We start from the raw sequence: 20,659 nt of genomic DNA, 5'->3' as shown, positions 1-20,659 counted from the left end.
AGCTTACGTCGACGATATACCCCAAAAGATGTGTCTATAAAGTGTAAACTATCTAAAATGTAGCATCTCTCGATCATGGAGAGTCATTGCCTACTCTAAGGAGTTTGTGTATATTCAAACAAGTATCTCAACCACTTAATTAGATATGTTAACCAAAGTAGTCAACTATTTTAAAGAATGTATCGACAAGAATCGTGGTAGCCATACTATTTCAAGTCGCCAATGAGTTGACAAGCTCTTATACAAATAAAAAAAACTTTATATATCTTCCTTTCTCACATTTTTTTGTAAACAAACACAATTGACAAAACATATATTATATCCTCTGTAGGTAACTACAGAATGCAATACAAAGAATAAACATAATTTTATTGCTTACCTGTAAGTAGAATCTTTCTTTTGGGCATTTAAGAATGGAAACTAAAAAAATCATCTAAGAAAAAATGTATTGGATGAGTTGTAATGTTGGATGAAAGATTAATAAAAAAATAAAATAAAGAAAATCAAAAGGGGGGACAAACTAGCTGTGTTTTCATCATTCCCACATGCATTCACCAGTTTGCATAATTGACACAAATAAAGTTGGCCAGTTGGGTCCCACTCACATGCATCCAAGATGTAAATGGGAAGCAAGTTTGCATTAATTTCAAATAAAATTGCCCATTCAAATTTCTATTTGTAAGGCAAAAAAATATATATTTTTGGCAATACAAACTTTTTCAAATAAGAATAATAATAATAATGAGTAATAAACCTAAATTTCAAAAATACAAATATAATATTTATGTTACTTAGTAATATTATTTATATATATGATACTAATGTTTGTTAACATTATTGGTCTATAAGAATCTCCACCTTGAGAAAATTTCATTCAAATCCATAAGCTTTATCGATTTTTTCAAAGGCCCTTTAAAGTTTTGGAATTAGTCTATGTTCGAGTTGATAAATGGCCAACTGAATTGGGACCATAAGTTTGTTCTGTTAGGTTTTTAGTTATTGAGGTCAAATGATAAATTTTATTAAACTCATGAGAGCGTTTATTTTATGTTAAAAATTTAGGAGTGCATATTTGTAATACAAAGTTTTTTTAGGAGTGAAATGAAATTTTCTCTAATGAATTGCTTTTCATGGGCCGGCCCGAGTAAGGTCGGTCCAAGCACGGCCTAATTAAGCTGGTTTAGTCGCTTCGGAGAATATAAAAAAGGCACCTACTTGCTCACCACTCTTGCCCTATCTTGGTTTTGGCGAAGAGAGCTCTCCCTCTCTACACCAAAGCCTTATCCCGATCTCTCCTCAAGCTCGGATTTCGCGCAGATCGCCGTCGTTGGTTAGGTAAGTCCTCATCTGCAGATCTTCTTGCTCTCGATCTATTTTTATTTTTTTTGGTTGCCTTTTACTTGTTTGTCGCAAGCGTTGCCAGGATCTGGGAACTGGCTGCTTAGGTCAGTGAATGTGAAGATCTGGGTTGCCTGAATGCTATTTCCTGGTTTGATCTAGTTCAACTTTGACCCTTTAGTTCAGATACTGTGATCCGGATTGATCGGTTGTGTTTTGAGTACCCAAAGAAGTTTTCTTTTTCATCTTATTTTTCCGTGCTATGTTTCGAGAAAGATCGTCTGGCCTACTTTATTTCTGCAGTCGTTTCAATTTTCTGGAAGTTTAAGTCTGCTTTGATCTAACGTAGGTTCTTTGCAACCAATTAGTAGTGTTACTAAGTTGATGCCAGTTTTCTATCGTCTGTAAAGTCTGTGAATGCCACTGGAATTTGTGTAAGAAATACACGAGTTGGGGTCAATTTTTCATGTTCCATTTCCCATTCTGTCATTTGTTTCCATTTTTTACGGCGCCTCTGTAGGGATCTGAACTTGTGCAACTTTAGCTTAACGGATGCTCGAATTTAGCGTCCTATAAGATAAATGTTGTTTCTTTTACTGTTATAAATCCCCTCTAGAAGTTCGCACCTTAGTTTTTGTCGTATGAACCCATGCCTCTGAACTTGATATTTCTAAATGTGGAATTTGTCTCGTTTTTTGATTTTCTTGCCGAAGAATTCGTGATTGGGTATTTTTAATTTATTCAGCAATCACTGATTTTTGAATAATGTATCATTTTCTTAAGCGGTCAAATGGATACTTGTAAAGTCTGTTTTGCCCTGCTAGCTTTTTGTGCAATTTGACTTCAGTGGTAGATCTGCTAAAGAACCATAAAAATTACTATTTCTTTCTTTGATCCATCTATCCAATTGTTTTCATCTTTAAACTTCTTTTAGATCATCTCATAAGATTCTAACAAGTTTATTTTTTAAATATGTTCGTTTTCTTTCATAATGTGAACAAAATTAGCAATTTGGAATTGGGTTAACAACTTAACATAAGATTCTCTTATTTCATTGTTTATGTATATAGAAAATGGCCGATGCTGAGGATATTCAGCCCCTTGTGTGTGACAATGGGACTGGAATGGTCAAGGTCAGTTTTTTCTCATTGAAGATTAGCATTCCTACCTTTTACTTGCTTCAATTGATTTATGAATGGAAATGACTCCTCTCCTATATGTCAAAAGGCCGGATTTGCTGGTGATGACGCACCTAGGGCAGTCTTCCCAAGTATTGTCGGCCGACCTCGCCACACAGGTGTTATGGTTGGGATGGGCCAGAAAGATGCCTATGTTGGTGATGAAGCACAATCAAAGAGAGGTATTCTCACATTGAAATATCCCATTGAGCATGGAATTGTCAGCAACTGGGATGACATGGAAAAGATCTGGCATCACACCTTCTATAATGAGCTTCGTGTTGCTCCTGAGGAGCATCCTATTTTACTCACTGAAGCCCCTCTCAATCCAAAGGCAAACAGGGAAAAGATGACCCAGATTATGTTTGAGACTTTTAATGTACCTGCTATGTATGTTGCTATTCAGGCTGTTCTGTCCCTCTATGCCAGTGGTCGTACAACTGGTTAGTATATTCTCATTATTGATTTCTGTTGATACTAATCTCATTTCAACTAAGATGCCTATGACACTTACTCTCAGGTATTGTGCTTGATTCTGGCGATGGTGTAAGCCACACTGTTCCTATATATGAAGGATATGCTCTTCCTCATGCTATTCTTCGTCTGGATCTTGCTGGCCGAGATCTAACTGATTGCCTAATGAAGATCCTGACTGAGAGAGGATATTCATTCACCACCACAGCTGAGCGGGAAATTGTAAGGGACATTAAAGAGAAGCTTGCCTATGTCGCTCTTGATTATGAACAAGAGCTTGAGACTGCGAAGACTAGCTCAGCTGTTGAGAAAAGCTATGAACTTCCTGACGGCCAGGTTATCACCATTGGCGCTGAGAGGTTCAGATGCCCAGAGGTCCTTTTCCAGCCATCCTTAATAGGCATGGAAGCTGCTGGAATTCACGAGACAACATACAATTCTATCATGAAGTGTGATGTGGATATCAGGAAAGATCTATATGGCAATATTGTTCTCAGCGGTGGATCCACCATGTTCCCTGGTATTGCCGACCGAATGAGCAAGGAGATCACAGCACTTGCACCGAGCAGCATGAAGATTAAGGTGGTCGCCCCACCGGAGCGAAAGTACAGTGTCTGGATTGGAGGCTCCATCCTTGCTTCCCTCAGCACTTTCCAGCAGGTGAAGTTCGCTATTCATTAGTTGTATTGCCATTCCATATTGTTATCTGTATATATACACAGTTATTCATAATTGTCGATTGCATTTCTCAATCTGCAGATGTGGATTACCAAGGGAGAGTACGAGGAATCTGGTCCATCAATCGTTCACCGGAAATGCTTCTAAGCTCATGCATGACCCATCTCTGGGGAGTTTTTTTCCGGCTTGTTCAATCTGGTATTTGCCTTTCCTGGGATTGAATCATGTTAGTGATTGTGATGCCTTTTCACTGTTAAATTTGGTTGTTAAGAAGGTTTCTTCTTTAGGCGTCGTTTCTTCAAGGAGGCTGCAGATGTGTGCAGTAAATGTGAACAATATGTATCAACTTAGTGTCTATGTCCTGGTTTGAGGACTGGTCCAGAGATTATTTACTTGTATTCATGTAATGATGTATTATTTGGTTTTATCAGCTACTATTTTTATCACCCAAATGAAGTTTCTTTTCTGGTTTCACAAATTTGCCAAAAATTTACCGCATTCAGATGATTTACTTTGCACTCGGGAAACACTAATCTCCATGATTTGTTATTCTATATTGCTTGGAGTTCTTTCGATGTTCAACATCAACAGCAGAATTTTGTGTTTCAACTGATATAAAGAAATTGATAAGTGATAACCCAGTTTTGGCGGATTAGAACTTTTTTTAACGGTGGTCGATAGGAAATTTTTATAGAGTTGACAAGAGGAATTAGATACTATGAGAATGGAGACTTAGCATCCAGTAATTAATCATAACTTAAATTTTACATATAATTTTAATATTTAAAGAATTTTCTTTTCACTTCTTAATTAAACATAATCAACATGAATTTATACAATTATTCCTCATATTTTTTAAATAAAAAAATAAAAAATATGTGAAATTATTTCTCATATTTTTTTGAATAAAAAAGTCAAAAATATGTATAAGTTCTCTTAAATTCAAGATATTAAATTAAAATCTAGTATATTTTATATCACATTAAATATATTTTTTTCCACCTCAATTGAATTAAAATATATTGATCTTTAAATGATGTTCAATTAGATAAAAAATATATTAAATTTTCTTAAAATGATGCTAAATTTATGAGGAATTATATTAAGCAGAAAAAAAATCGTACTTGATTTGATAGAAAATATACTCGGTTATAGTTTAAAGTGCTGAATTTAATCATAATTTTACTAATTTTTAGATTTTTTTTACCTAAAAAAATATGAGAGATAATTTTGATAAAAAATAACTCGATTATAGTTTAAAATACTAAATTTAATAGAAATTATATAATTTTTTATACTTAAAAAATATGAAAAATAATTAAATAACTATGTCTTTATGAGAGTCGAGAGAGTTGAAGTAAAATATTTTTTATAGAGTGAAAATAAAAATTTTTAGATATGAGACTACATATAAAAATTATGTAAGATTGAAGTTATAATTGAAATTTTTTTCCAACTAACTGTTAAAAAAGCTTCGACATTATTATTCGGATGGATTTAATTAGTCTAAAAGTTAAATTTAAAGTTATTATACAAATCATATTTTGTTTTTTAAAATGTATTTCTTAGTTTAAACGCACGTTCTTTGCACGTGCGTTTGATAAGAAATGATCGATTATTTCCTTTGCCTTTCCTTATCCTATAAAACCCTAACCCTTGGCCGGAATCCTATCGTTTTCCCCTCCCCAGTTTATTCCTCGCTGATGGCTTCCAACCCTAACATGGCCGCCAACGCCGCCGCTTCTTCCGACGGGGCTGACGCCTCTTCGAACGATGACATCGACCTTCTACTCGCCGGTCTCCAGCTTCGCCCGCCGTACCTGGGCACCAACTCGTTGCTTCCCCAAAACGTCGTCGACTTCCTCCTCCGCAACGGAGGCAGCGGCCTCGATGATGAGGGAGACGAAGAAGAGGAGGACGACAACGAGGAGGAGGACATGATGGAGCACCGAGGTGAGGGGTGGAAGAACCGCCGGCTGCTCGCGAAGGAGGAGAGCAAGTTGGAGAGGGAGATCTTGCGGATCATCGAAACTGGCAACGGTTTCGAGGCTCTCAAGGTGAACTCCGGCCAGTCTGTGGCCATCGGCGATCACAACATTTGTGTCGGCGTCCACGAGGAGCCCGACTCAGAGTATCGGCTATGGCAGTGGCACGGACACATCATGTTATTCGATGAGGACGATGGCTACTCGCTTGAGTACATTCACGGGTTTCACCACGAGTTGGTTCCACCGCAGCAGCGAGGGAGGAAACAGGTCGTCCATGAGGAAGAGGAAAAGAGCAAGACAAAGGTCGACGTGGTCGGGAATTCAGGACTCAAGGACTTGATTAGTGGGAATGTAGTGGAATCGATCGGAAATGCAGCGGGAAGGGTTCTCCATCGAAATTCTCTCAAAGGTCAATCTCTACATCAAGGTAATGAGAAATAAACAACACGAATGAGGTTTTTGTTCTTATGGCATGTTTTTAACATTAAGCGTAAATCAAAGAAGTTGTGCTGTATCTGGATGATCTTTGGTGGCCAATAAAGTAAGCTTGTGTTGAAAACTCCCCATGGGTTGGATCTATAACATACTTTGTGGTGAATTTGATGTTTTTTCTCGTCACCATATACTGGACTCCAAAAATTCATGTTGAAGTCATTCCTACTTGTGCAATTTAATGTTGCATATTCTATGTTTACAATGTTCTCTCTCTTATAGATACATAGATGATCATTGTTGAAAACTCTGAACTCATTGAGATTAATAGTCTTGTCTTTTTCATACTATGCTTAATTATTAATCAGTTGGACATGGGCATGCGTGACAAACTCAGTCTCAACTAAGCTTAGCAATAGATCCTTAGTTTGTGCTTCATCATTTGGAAATAGGATTTAAGCATTTCTGTGGCCGGGTAGTAAGAGTTCTGATAAACATCAAAAGGTTATATATATAGGCAAGGATGGGAGGAGTGCTGATCATGAATATGATTCGATTAATGTTAAATAGTTTCACTCTTCATTTTGCATTTGTTTGGTTCATACTAGATTGTACTTTTGCAAAAGATATATCCCTATCAGAATGAGGCTCTGTATAGTATTATGTTTTCAAACTGTTCCAGTTGTAGCTTATACTTGAATTTCCTTTTTCTATATGCACAAAGAATGTTCATCTTGTTTACATATGACACGGCTTGTTAATTTTGCGTACTTGGGCATAAAATTTATCGGACATGCTCCAATTGAAATAAGAAGAAACATGTATGTATACAATTGGCGAAAAAGAAATGATAGTTTTTGTGTATATATTAAAGTTTCAAAGTAAATCAGCCAAAATACTTGTTTGGAATCTGAACACTAATTGATTGCATGGTAGTGTTTCTTTTAGTCATCCGCAGTTCACAGTCCACTATCTGCATATCTAATAATACTGCTGAATGCCACAATTTGGAGGTCTTTCTTCTCTGAAATTATGCTTTTTGAACTTGTAATATTAGTTAAGAAATTAAACATCCGAGGGGGGTAAGAAATAATCAAACTGATCATCTTGCAAAACAGCAAGTATTTGCAAGTCGAACTAAATTCCACAAGTCAAAAATTTTGTTCGGTTAGGAAGGATCATCCCTCATGTTCTTCCATCGGACATGCTCCAATTGAAATAAGAAGAAACATGTATGTATACAATTGGCGAAAAAGAAATGATAGTTTGTGTGTATATATTAAAGTTTCAAAGTAAATCAGCCAAAATGCTTGTTTGGAATCTGAACACTTGTTGATTGCATGGTAGTGTTTCTTTTAGTCATCCGCAGTTCACAGTCCACTATCTGCATATCTAATAATACTGCTGAATGCCACAATTTGGAGGTCTTTCTTCTCTGAAATTATGCTTTTTGCACTTGTAATATTGGTTAAGAAATTAAACATCCGAGGGGAGAAAGAAATAATCAAACTGATCATCTTGCAAAACAGCAAGTATTTGCAAGTCGAACAAAATTCCACAAGTCAAAAATTTTGTTCGGTTAGGTAGGATCATCCCGCATGTTCTTCCAAAAAAGAGCCAAAAAGGAGCTAACTTTGCCACAGAAGCTACTAGATCAAAGCGTTCTTTGGAGACTTGGCGGCAGGTTTGGAAGGAGACTTGAGATCCTTCCCTGCGGTCTTCTTGGGCAGGAGAACCCGGTTGATGTTAGGCAGCAGCCTGCCATGGGCGATCCTGACGCCACAGAGGAGCTTTCCCAGCTCCTAAGAATTTGTTTATATTCATTCAATACACAAGGAGCTTTCCTAGCTCCTAAGAATTTGTTTATGTTTATTCAATATACATAAGATTAATTAAATAAATAAATTTAAATAACTCGTTAAAATAAATAAATAAATTTGAACACATATGTGTTTCGTTGCGAAGTTTAAGTTTAAATTGAGAGTTCGATAATATCTAAACGAATCAAGCTCAAATAAGTTCAAACAAAATATGAATTGAGAGTTTAATAACATCTAAACGAACTAAATTCAAATTCATACAAAATAAATTAAGTTAAACTTGAATAATTATTTTTAAAGTTTGATTCATTTTAAATTCGATTTAAATCGATTATCTTATCAAATAAATTTGAATACCCTCGGTTGAATGCAGCTCATTTACCGCCCTAGTTACTGATGGCCAGCAACATGCGGTTCTTATTGTTCTCCCGCGCCGCGTTCCCTGCCAGCTCCAACATCTGGAGCAAAAGAAAACCACCGTAATCAAACCAGATGATAAATCCTCTGGGATATCATCAAATATGGAATTGGGGGTGCTTGAGGTAATGCTAATGTGGCCGACCAGGAACTGGACTACTGGAGGCCGGCCTTCACCGACCAAGAGACTCTTCTTCTCAGGGCAGACGCTGCAGTGCCGGATCAAGCTAGGCCTATGCCTAGTTCCAATAAAATTAGGGCACATAATTTTTATTTTTTAATATTTTTATAAAAATATTCACCATTTTAGATTAATTTTAAAAATTAATTTTTAATTATAATTATTCTAATTTTATTCATTATTAATTTTTTTTAATTGTATATCTTATTTTTAAAATTTAATGGATTATTTTTTACCGCATTGATCTTGAGAAAAAACAGTGCACCCTCTGACCCTCATATGTATTGATGATCTTGTACTATTTTCTTCTCTTATTGGTGTGCTTTTACTCACTCTGTGAACTCATACTATTCTCCTTTCTCGTAGTGATACAAATGAAAAATTAATAATTGATGATCTTGTACTATTTTCTTCTCTTATTGGTGTGCTTTTACTCACTCTGTGAACTCATACTATTCTCCTTTCTCGCAGTGATACAAATGAAAAATTAATAAAATTTTCATTAGAAAATAATATTATAGAAAAAAAATAACAATAAATTCAAAATTAAAATTAAGATTTGGCATACTAAATCTTATTAAAAAAATTTTAATGCAGGGATAAAGTTTGAAAGAAAGTTTTCAAAATTAAAATTAATAAAATTTTATTTACCTCCACCAATATCTAAAAAATTTAAATAATTTATCAATTAAAAAAATTCTAATATAAAATTTTAATTATTATTTTTGCATTAAAAATAATAATTAAATTTTATATAAAAATTATATTAATTTTTAAAAAATATTAAAGGTTTTTTTATTTTTTTTCCGCCTCCGGTCTGGTTGAGACTTGAGCCGGCAGCTTCTTTACCGGCCGGTTTAATAATTAAGCGTTACGTACGCGTGCTTCTGATAATTTTTATTAACCGTTGGATCATCATAAATAGACGGACATAGATTACTTTAAATTGCAATCCGTGGTACTCGCCAGTAGACCAATCATAACCCGTTCATTTATACTCAATTTAAAGCAATCAACGGTGAAGCAGCAATTGAGTGCAGAGCGAGCCAAAGGTCGCAAAAATCTGTTCAATCTTAGCCGTCGGTTGCATCGAAGGTCATGATCCTACAGTGGAAATAAAGCGAATAAAAAAAGTTAATTGGCGTCGCCCGGACTCGAACCGGAGACCTTCAGTGTGTTAGACTGACGTGATAACCAACTACACCACGACACCATGTCTTCATGTAGCAAGCATATTTATAATCCTTCTTAATAACTTATAAACTAAAATAATCAAAGTAATATATATATATATTTTTTTAAAAAAAACAGTGGTACTTTAACTTCTATTGCATCAACGTGTTGTGAAAGACAGAATAAATAAATAAACTGAACTATTAAGGTCAAGGTATAAAACGCAAGAAATTGGATAGATGATAGGAATATCTCATCAAAGTTAACAAAATGTGGTTGTTGATGATACATTCTGATAAAAAAAAACAGCAAATCACTATCTTACAGGGTGTGCAACTAAGTATTATCCATAGTAGACTCGAACAAGATTGAGAAATCGATCGATAATACGGTCACCCTAAATACACTGAGGTTAGCTTTTTTTTTTTTCATCTCTACGCATTCACATTCAGCACAAGTGAGAGAAGCAATTGACTAGAGCAAAGATCAAATTGATCATTATTCTCTATTATGACCATTAGGGTAAAGAACCATGTTCAAACAAGTTCTGGGAAACCTTTAACCTCGCCAACTCTAGGGGATAAAAAAAATTCTTTCTCAAATACTTTCAGGGCACACCTTCGACATGATTGACAAGAACATTCAACTTATAAGACATAGTTGGACATAATGTAGATAGTAGACTCATGCTTTCTTTGGCACACCAAGCCTTTTCCTGAAATCTTCTTCCATTAAGGGCAGACCCTCTCGCAGAGTAACCTTGGGAGCCCATCCAAGAACTTGCTTTGCTTTCGTGATGTCAGGCTTCCGCTGGCGAGGATCATCAGGTGTGTTCTCGACATTTTTAATTGTCACCGATGGCTCGACTAACTGCAAAAAAGAGTAGAATTTGTTCCTGATTAAATGACTTCTAAATGTTCTCCAATCACATGAAAAAGTTCCATTCAATTGTTTGTTCATCCTATTTGAAGGGGAAGGGAGAAAGGAATCAAAGACACAGATTTACCTCCTTAACAATCTCAGCAAGTTCCATCATTGTAAATTCACCTGCACATTTGGAAGTTACGTCAGGGACTATGATGAAGGTTGTGATCATAATGATAAAATCGCCCCATCATCAACTTATATTGATAATGAGGGAAGGGCAATAAACTCAAAAGTCCATACAACTTAGAGGTAACAGATGAACGCTTCCTCAATGAATAACTATGTTACTAAGGTCCATCATGATATTACAAGTGAGCCAATGGAATTACCAGGGTTTCCAATGTTAATAGGGCCTGTGTTTTCTCCTTCCATCAGCCGAATAAGTCCATCAACCTTATGGTGGTATGTCAGAAATGTTAAGTTTAAGATGACCAGCAAAGACCTTACATAAAACTCAAATAAAAGAAGCAATCAGTTTTACCATGTCAGAGACGTAACAGAAACTTCGAGTCTGTGTTCCAGGGGCTTGGACTGTCAATGGCTCACCACTAGAAGAAACATTAACGGATAAGTGATTACAGATTAAGGATATGCAGTTCATTCGCTGAGAAAATCATGAAAGGATATCCAATTCATTGGTTGAGGAGATCATTGAGATTACCGAAGTGCTTGGGCGATGAAGTTACTGACGACACGACCATCATCAATGTTCATGCGTGGTCCATAGGTGTTGAAGATTCTAGCAATCCGGATCTCTGACAAGAGCATCAATCCAAAATGTACAGAATGGATTAAGAACTAGCCTCAACCTTTTTTTTTTTGATTAAATACCAGCGAAAGACTGGCACAAAATAAGTGATCCAGCCAATTTAATAACCACACACACCTATGCCATGCTGCCGGTGATAATCAAACATCAAGGTCTCTGCCACTCGCTTCCCTTCATCATAGCAGCTCCGGACTCCTGAAAGTATAAGAGGTATGCTATCACAAAAAAAAGAAGCTTTTGATTGTTGACGTAGACATTAAATAACTATTTGCAAATAAAAGAAAATACCAATTGGGTTAACATTTCCCCAGTACTCCTCCGTCTGAGGATGTTGCAGCGGATCACCATACACCTCAGAGGTTGATGTCAATAAAATCCTTAAAGTGTAGGATCAAAATTTGAAGGTAAATGTCATTCATGCACCTCTGATACTCAACTAGTCAAGTAAAAGTCGTTATCATACCTTGCACCCACTCGCTTTGCAAGCCCCAACATATTCAATGTGCCAATAACATTTGTTTTAATCGTCTGTGACATTATCTCAATTAGGCTTACTAACCACAAGTAAGAAGAACAGAATTCAAACAACAGTAGCATGCACACACTAGAAAGATTAATCAGATTCATGAAATAAAACAGAGTACCAGTGCTTTAATTTCAAATGTTACCAAATGCATCCTAGATCATTAAAAAAATGTCAATAACCATTATAGCATATATAACTGTGATAGTATTTTGATATGTAAATTCTAGAGACAGTGAAATTTACTTATCCCTAGAAAAGAATAATGACACATGTAAAACTTGAAAGAATAAACATTGGCGCCACTAACTTATAAGCGTGTATTACTGATGTTGCTATCAACTTGTTCCTGAGAACCTGTTGGAAGCATACCTTCACAGGATTGTGCTTATAGAAAATTGGTGAAGCAGGGCAAGCCAAGTGATATATCTGGTCAACCTCCACCAATAGGGGCTCCGTGATATCTGTTAAAGCAGATGAGAAAAATAAAAGGCAAAGTTCCGTAACATCTCAACAAATTCTTGTCTTGCATAAGTTAATCATATATAATTGCCAAAGATAATCTTAGGACATCGACCTTGTAAATTATGCTATTATCAACAAATGTCTATGAATGAAACACGATAACTCTAGAAAGCATTAAACAGACTGGAGCATAATAATAACAAGAACAAGATCTATTAGTCTTCACTCTTTGAGATCTGCTACATGGATCTTAGTGCTGACTTACACAATACACAAGGCTATATCACTACAAATAGAATGGACTATAAAAGTTATAAAGCAAATTCTCAATCAGACTGCTTTAATTATTACTCGTATAGTTGAAATTTACCATGTCGGATCAGCTCAAATCTTGGATGACCAATCCATTTTCTAAGATTATCCTTGGAACCAGTGAAATAATTGTCGGCAACAATTACCTGACAGCAACACATAAGAAAATACACAGATAAACCAAATAGAGTAAGAAAACAGAATAGTGAGAAAATTTGTTAAGAGTCAATAAAACATCAGTGTTTTGATATCAAAATAAATTTGTATTTTTTATTGGGCTGTTTTGTTTACATCCAAAAGTTCAAAGATAAGAGTGAATGAAACATAAAGTAGTGCATGAGAAGAGTATAAGATTTATTGAAGGTATCATTTGTGTGAAAGATTAGAATCACTGAATGAGGAACTACTTTCACAACACAATGTTTCACGATTCCTTTTATCTGATAGTAGGTTTTCACATTTCTGCTGGTCTTCTAGTGTTATTAGAGAAGACTAAGACAAGGTGATGGGTGAAGTAGACCAGACACATACCTCATTCTTCTCATTCTCCATCAGTTTGTCAACCAAATGAGATCCAATGAAACCAGCTCCACCTGTCACTAAGACCCGCATATTGGACTGCCCAGGAGAAGGTTAAAATCAACTTCAATTTTTACTACAATATAGTGAGAAAGAAGATCTAAGAAACCAGAAAGTATGTAGTCGTCATTTTTCTCAAAAATAAAGGAAGCTTACTAAAAAACAATCAAATACTATGAATACGTTATACTCGTGCTTTATTGAAGATCTGTCTTATACTATCTTAAAAACAGAAATAAGCAAGCTTCCAGATAACCATGCAACAGCGATCCAGATCAATCATTAACCAATTCTAAGAACAAAAAGGGTAACCTGCAAAAATTTTGAACTGCGAAGAGGGGAAGGGGTCGGAGGTGGCTTTGCCCCCGCATGGCTATTCCCATTTGCTGCTTCCGTCGCCATTCCTCAGATCCTGCACCACATGTTCCAGATCTCATTCAATGAGATTCCAAAGAAAAGGAACAATAACAATGCGATGATCCCGCAATCAATGATAAGTAGCATGAAAATACGTGAGAAGTTAAGAAACCCAAATAGAGAAGAAAGAAATTCAAAACACTTGAATATTAAATTTTCTGCAGCAAAGAAAAACAAGTACCTACACACTCAGTTTAACAATCAAAATCTTTTTTTTTTCTTACACACTACTCTTCCTGGTAAAAACCCTCGAGATCCACAGGCTTATATAGATTCAAATAACCAGAAACAACTCGTCCCCATAACAAACAAGATCTCGATCTCGACCTAAAAAATGCATCGCTGCAAGCCATCATAATCACGAAAACGCGTTGAACGCACGCAAGCAAGTAGATCCACCAAACTTTTTCACAGATCCACCTCCATTACATTCATCAATAATCACAATAAAAAAATATATAAAATATATGATGCCAGAGGAATTAAACCTGAAGAATTATACAAGAAATTGGAATGGGATTAGGGATTCGGAGAACCCGAGCTGCGCGTCGGTTTTAAGTTGTTTTCTTAAGAGACTAAAGGTAAGTACCAGTGAACACAACAATCGTAACATCGAATGAACCGTATTGAATCAACGGAATTTACAAATTTTAAATTGAATAGATCGAATAAATCAAATAATAATATTAATTTAATTATTTTTAAAAAATATAATTAATAAAATAAAATATGGAATTAATTAAATAAAATTTAAATTTAATTAACGTTTGAACCGGCTAGTGCCAATTGAATAGCATTGGGATCTCTAATCCTGACGAGGTGAGATCCTCTGTCCCTAAAATGATGTATCCTCATGTCCCCTTATCAATCGGACGGATTAAATCATATCTCAAAGATGTAGTACATATCACGATACCATCATGATTGTCCGATATTTAATTAATTTAGTTTGTTCAGTTTATTTATTTAAAATTTGATTGATTTAATTAATTCGGTTGAAAATTAAATTAATCCATATTTAATTTATTCAGTTTGTTCAGTTTATATAGAAAAATTTGATCTGTTGAATTGATTTGAAAATTTTTAATTTATTCAATTCATTCATTTCGATTTTAAATGAATACTCAACACTAAAGGTAAAATAATTACAAATAAGCCTCCATCATTTTCATAATTAAAGAACTCAACGACGAATTAATTACACATATTTATACGAAAAAAGCTTAAAGCTGTCCTTAAAAAAGTTGGCGTGAACTTTATTAATGCATCATATTTTAAAATTTACCAAATAATATATCATTTTGCAAACTTTTTCTTCAATTTAACTGTTTGTAGTTGAACTGCTATTATCACTGTAAAAATTATAAATTAATATCAAATCTAGTTATTTTTAAGTCTTATCATCATTAAATATATTTACTCGACAATATTACGGAATTTATGACACATATAATTTAGATTGTGAAATCTTCAAATGACGCATTTGGTTTTAATTAGATTAATTTAGTTGGGCTTCTATTTTAAAATTTATAATTTAATTAAATTAATCTAATAAAAATATTAATTTAATTATTTTTATTTTAAAAATAATTAATTAATTAAATAAAATTTAAATTTAATTAATTTAATTTTAAAATTTTCTTTGATTAATTTATTTGAAAACTAAATTAATCGACATTTAATCGGTTCGATTTATTTAATTTTTATAAAAAAATTTAGTTCAGTTGGTTAAAAAATTTTAATTTATTTGATTTTTATTTTTATTTTAATTATGTCAGTTCAATTTTAACTTAATATTCAGCTTAAAGTAGATAATTACAAATTAAGCATCCGTCATTTTCATAATTAAAGAACTCAACTACCAATTAATTACGCATATTTATATAAAAAAAATTAAATTTGATCATTAGATCAAAAATTGACTAGTTAATCCAATTTATAAATCTCTCCTTTAAAAAGTTCGTTAACTTTATTAATGCATCATATTTTAAAATTTACCAAATAATATATTATTTTGCAAACTTTTTCTTCCATGAACTAGTAGTTGAACTACTATTAATATCTATAAAAATTATAAATTAATATCAAATATAGTTCATTTTTTTAGTCTTATCATCATTAAATACTTTTAATAAAAAATACAATTTAGATTTGTGAAATTTTAAAATGCACGACATATTTTGAAATAATTAAAGGAGCATTAATTTGGTTGATTTTCATTTTTTACCCCTCTAGTTAATATTAACTTTTCACACGTCGATTTTTAATACATCCAATTTATTTGAAACCTTTGAATTTAAAAATAATTTTAATGTTTTAAATGCATTCAATCTCAACATCTCCCTCTCTCTTTTCTCATCAAATTCTCTTTCTATTTTCTTGATATTTTATCATAACATCATAACTCCCAAAATATAGTATAGACGATGAACAAATGATATTTCTGACATAATAGTTAAGAATCGATTCTCAGGAACTAATAACCTGAGATTTATCCCACCATGTATCTATGACCTGTGTACCTGCATGTACCTCCCTCCATATCTATAGGATTGACATTAGGAGAACCGCTAAGGTAGTAAATCTACCTATCACGGTACCATAACCCCGAAAATAAATCGGCTTTCTCCAAACTCTATTAAAGTGGTTGCAAATTCATAAAAATTCAAATAGTTTTAGGTCTATTTATAAATTTCGATCATAATTTATTAATCAACGTAGAAGCTTTGCTTACATTAATTTCAAATCATATGAATTTCTAAAATGTAAAGGAGTTCAACGTCATCTTTTATTGTTTTCATACTTCCATTGGAAAAAAAAAAAAATTCAACTAGAATGTTGTCTCTAGACTTACTCAAGTATTTAAATAGAAAGTTAACATAATACTAAAGTATCTCTAGGAGCTAAAACAAATAATAAATAATATTTTTAGACTTTTGACAATCTCAAAAATCATCCAAGTCTAGTTTTATTAAAGAATTTTGATCGAAAATGTTTGATGGACTGAAGTATTTGTATATCTATAAACTTGCACTTATTTGGTTTGATTGAGTAAGATGTCAAATTTTAATTCTCATCTAAAAACGAATGTATGGAGACCATACCCAACTTGATTTCGGTTATGATATTGGTCTCTAGGAGCATACCAAACATCAAATAATTGCTTATATATATTTGAGGTTTATTAATTATATAACACAATATAATAAACATCAAATATATAATATGGTACAATTTGGTGATGGTTGCTTCATCATCTCATGAAAGTTGTGCCCTTCCAAATGATGCATGTCTTAGTCGTCCTTTCTTGGGTAGTTGGGGTGGCACCAAACTCTGGTAAGATATCCACCTCTTCAGTTCAAACATGTGTTTATTATTATTATTATTATTATTATTATTATTATTATTATTATTATTATTATTATTTAATAAATAATTAATTAATTTTTGAAAAACTATGTATGCTTATAAATAAGAAAAATATGATATATCCTATTAATTAGCTTACCAAGTTAGCCAACTCAAAGCTCGTTCAAGCTAAACTCATAGTCAATTTACAAGTAACTTATATGATATATCCTATTAACCCACCAAATTAGTCAACTCAAAGCTCCTTGAAGCTAAACTCAGTCAGATTACAAGTAACTTATGATCCGATGATAAAGACGAGAGATCCTCATTGGCGGGAGGTCAACAACACGTGGAGGTCAACGGTCAAGGAAGTCAATCCCAAGATCGTGTCGAACGGACAGAGGTCATGCCGAGCGGACATCCGACCAAGGGTCTCCCGGACCGAACGAAAGACAGCCCGACCAGGGGTCGGGGTTTTCGACGCTCAAGTAGAGTCTATGGGTCGAGCGGAACGCTCGACCGAGCCACATGACAATAAGGCGTAATTCCATCCGAGCACAGAAGCAGGGCTTCACCGCCCAGGCCAAGGTAGGCGCATTCCTGGAAACCAAGAGAGCTGAGCGACATGTCCGCTCGGCCCGGAAGCAGGTGAAAACGCTAGAAAACAAAAAGGACAGCTGGCAGCTTCATCCTCGAGACACTTGCCGCCGACAAACAGCATGGTCGGCGGCCGGAGCGGACAGAGTATCGTATGGTGGAAACTTCCACCGTCACATCCGGGACATGCTCGGACGATTGCGGAATGACGTCAGACATGCTTTTCGGACACAACCCTACTGAGGTATGTTTGGGGAAGCGTGCCCGCGCCTCCCCAGGGTCCTATATAAGGATCCCCAGACTTCGACGAAGGTATGCAATCTTGATCACGGTAGCCACAATAACGTTACTCTGCTTTTTCGTTGCCTGACTTGAGCGTCGGAGGGTTGTCGTCGGGAAACCCCTCCTGGCTCGGCTTCTTTGCAAGTTCGCCGGAGGTCCACCTCAACACCAAAGGACAGCGGAGAGCGCCACATCCCCAGCGTCCGTCGACTCAGCGCTCGGACAGGATCAAATTGGCGTCGTCTGTGGGAACGCACCTGAATCCGAGCCTAAAAGATGGAAGAAGCTGGACGTCAACTCCTGGTAACGCTCTCTCCCGAGGAGCTCGAAACACTCATTCAAGCACGAGCCGCAAAGATGGTTGAGCAACAACAGAAGGCTCAAGCAGAAAGGATAACGCAGCAGGCCGCATCCGTCTCTGGAGGCCGAGAGGCAATGGAGGACTGACCGGAACAATATTCTATGTGGGCTCAGAACAAGGGGCAGACCGACACACCAGGAGACGCGTCAGCCGCCCCTATTCAATTCCATCGAGCACTATTCTAGACACCGTCAGAATTGGCCCTAGCCAACCAGGGATCGTCCGACGAGGCGCCTATCCAAGACGTTAGGAAGGGCAAGGCGCCCCGGATGGATTCATCCCCCGAGCGGATCAATCGACAGTTCTCCGACGTCATCCTGAGAGACCCACTACCAAAGCATTATGCACCTCCGGCGATCAGAAAATACAACGAGACCACCGACCCGGATTACCATCTGGGTAAGTTCGACAACACCGCCACTTTACATCAATATACAGATGGGGTGAAGTGCCGAGTGCTCCTCAGCATCCTTTCTGGGTCGACACAACGGTAGTTCCGGAGGCTGCCGGACGGATCAATAACAAGCTTCAAGGAGTTCCGTACGGCTTTTCTACACCAGTTCGCGAGTAGCAGACGCTATCAGAAAACCAGCGTCAGCCTATTCACCATCAAACAAGGACCGAGGGAGTCGCCTCGGGCCTACATCCAACGCTTCAACCAGGTGGCCAGGAGTTATCGTCGCCGATCCCCATCGCCTGATAGGCGACATCGGCACCAAGAGGCCGGGCGGCGGGCAACCAGAGAATCACCCAAGCGGCACCTTCACCAGCCGCACAGAGCTAATCCCCGGGTGTCGCATGAACGACCTAAGCCGTCCGCTCAGGAGGAAGAGAACAGAGGAAATGCCTCGAGGGGCGAAATCAACATCATCGCCGGAGGCCCGACTGGAGGAGATTCCAACAGGGCACGGAAGGCGCATGCAAGGCAGCTCACGATCCATGCAGTTGACTGCAGTCAGGAGCGAGCGAACGAGTCCGACATCAGCTTTGGGCCTAGGGATCTCGAAGGAGTCGAAGTCCCGCATGATGACGCCCTCATCATTCGAGCGGTAATAGCTAACTACACTATTCACCGCATTTTTATTGATACAGGCAACTCGGTCAATATCATCTTCTGGAAGGCATTTGACCAATTGCAAATCGACCGAGCCGAGTTGCTGCCGATGACAACCCCCCTCTATGGATTCACCAGTAACGAAGTTTTGCCGGTCGGACAAGTCCGGCTGGCTATCTCACTGGGGGAGGAGGCACTCAGAAGAACGCGGACCGCCAACTTTATCGTGGTCGACACCCCCTCTGCGTATAATGTTATCCTGGGGCGACCGACTCTCAACGAGTTCCGAGCGGTTGTCTCCACCTTCTGCCAGAAGATCAAGTTCCCGGTCGAAGATCAAGTTGGGGAGGTCTGAGGAGATCAGCTTGCAACCCGGCGATGCTACGTAGAGATGGTCCGAGCCGAGGCTAGATCCGCTCGGAAAAGTGCCACGAGTCGAGATAAACGCTATAACCGAAAAGTCACCTTCTCTAGTTTATGAAGAAAAAGAGGAGGTACAGATCAACCCTTCCCGACCGGAGGCCACAACTTTCATAGTAGCCGACCTGGAAGCAAGTCAGAAAGAGAAGCTGATCGGATGCCTCCAGAAAAACTGCGACATTTTCGCTTGGTCGACCCATGAGCTGCCAGGAGTCTCGCCGAGCATAGCGCAACACGAGCTTCACGTCCGACCGGATGCACAACCTAAAAAGCAAGGGAAGAGGGACTTCAGTGCCGAACAAAATATCATCATTCAGACGGAGGTAGAGAAGCCCTTGGAGGCCGTCCACATACGGGAGGTACAATTCCCAAGCTGGCTCGCAAACGTGGTGCTGGTCTTCAAACCAGGCAACAAGTGGAGAGTCTGCATCGACTTTCGGGATCTGAACAAGGCCTGCCCAAAGGATTTCTACCCCTTGTCCTGAATCTATCAACTGGTCGACTCCACGACCAGATGCGAGCTGATATGCATGTTGGATGCATATCAGGGTTACCATCAAGTGCCGCTCGCCCGAAAAGACCAAGAGAAAGTCAGTTTCGTCACTGCAGACGACACTTACTGTTACAACGTAATGTCGTTCGGACTGAAGAACGCGGGAGCTACCTATCAGCGGCTGATGAATAAGGTATTTCGGGAGCAGATCGGACGCAACTTGGAAGTATATGTGGACGATATACTTATCAAATCCTTCCGAGCGACGGACCTTTATGCGGATTTGGAAGAAACTTTCCAGACACTGAGGAGATACGGGGTCAAGCTGAACCCCCAGAAGTGCTTGTTTGGAGCAAAGGGCGCGCATTTTTTGGGCTATATTGTGACCGAGCGGGGCATAGAAGCGAACCCCAACAAGGTAAAAGCATTG

General features: G+C 37.0%; 3 protein-coding genes and 1 non-coding gene across 9 annotated transcripts; 2 read left to right on the top strand and 2 right to left on the bottom strand.

The window, feature by feature from the left end:
* The first annotated feature begins 1,206 nt into the window (after nt 1–1,206).
* On the top strand, nt 1,207–4,120 carry LOC121997739 (actin-101). 3 transcript variants are annotated; one of them, XR_006116363.1, is made up of 6 exons: nt 1,207–1,335; nt 2,409–2,471; nt 2,566–2,959; nt 3,037–3,650; nt 3,750–3,866; nt 3,956–4,120. XR_006116363.1 is itself a non-coding variant. In XM_042552342.1 (5 exons), exons 2-5 carry the CDS (start codon nt 2,412–2,414, stop codon nt 3,813–3,815), a joined length of 1,134 nt encoding a protein of 377 aa, XP_042408276.1. In that variant the 5' UTR covers nt 1,207–1,335; nt 2,409–2,411; the 3' UTR covers nt 3,816–4,120. The 3 variants fall into 3 exon arrangements, 2 of the variants coding, with proteins under 2 accessions (XP_042408276.1, XP_042408277.1); XM_042552342.1 differs by having other exon boundaries at nt 3,750–4,120; XM_042552343.1 differs by having other exon boundaries at nt 3,037–3,655; nt 3,750–4,120.
* A 1,210-nt stretch (nt 4,121–5,330) lies between these two features.
* Nucleotides 5,331–6,306, top strand: LOC121997742. Its single transcript, XM_042552348.1, has one exon. It carries the CDS (start codon nt 5,372–5,374, stop codon nt 6,095–6,097), a length of 726 nt encoding a protein of 241 aa, XP_042408282.1. The 5' UTR covers nt 5,331–5,371; the 3' UTR covers nt 6,098–6,306.
* Nucleotides 6,307–9,645: 3,339 nt separating this feature from the next.
* Nucleotides 9,646–9,719, bottom strand: TRNAV-AAC. Its single transcript has one exon. It is a non-coding gene; the product is annotated as a tRNA-Val (tRNA).
* Nucleotides 9,720–10,149: 430 nt separating this feature from the next.
* LOC121997740 (UDP-glucuronic acid decarboxylase 6) lies at nt 10,150–14,293 on the bottom strand. Of its 4 annotated transcripts, none has more exons than XM_042552345.1 (13): nt 14,160–14,293; nt 13,567–13,666; nt 13,207–13,293; nt 12,734–12,821; nt 12,271–12,362; nt 11,839–11,903; nt 11,664–11,752; nt 11,493–11,570; nt 11,268–11,361; nt 11,088–11,154; nt 10,936–10,999; nt 10,686–10,726; nt 10,150–10,549 (listed from the first exon to the last, which is right to left on the bottom strand). In XM_042552345.1, the coding sequence occupies exons 2-13, from the start codon at nt 13,654–13,656 to the stop codon at nt 10,364–10,366; spliced, it is 1,041 nt and encodes a 346-aa protein (XP_042408279.1). In that variant the 5' UTR covers nt 13,657–13,666; nt 14,160–14,293; the 3' UTR covers nt 10,150–10,363. The 4 variants fall into 4 exon arrangements, with proteins under 4 accessions (XP_042408279.1, XP_042408280.1, XP_042408278.1 ...); XM_042552346.1 differs by lacking the exon at nt 14,160–14,293 and adding an exon at nt 13,999–14,123; XM_042552344.1 differs by lacking the exon at nt 14,160–14,293 and adding an exon at nt 13,853–13,992.
* Between the last annotated feature and the right edge of the window lie 6,366 nt (nt 14,294–20,659).

Source organism: Zingiber officinale, chromosome 6A (assembly GCF_018446385.1).
Source record: "Zingiber officinale cultivar Zhangliang chromosome 6A, Zo_v1.1, whole genome shotgun sequence".
NCBI classification, from domain to species: domain Eukaryota; kingdom Viridiplantae; phylum Streptophyta; class Magnoliopsida; order Zingiberales; family Zingiberaceae; genus Zingiber; species Zingiber officinale.
Note: the sequence above shows the minus strand (reverse complement) of the source record. Positions and strands in the feature narration are given on the sequence as shown.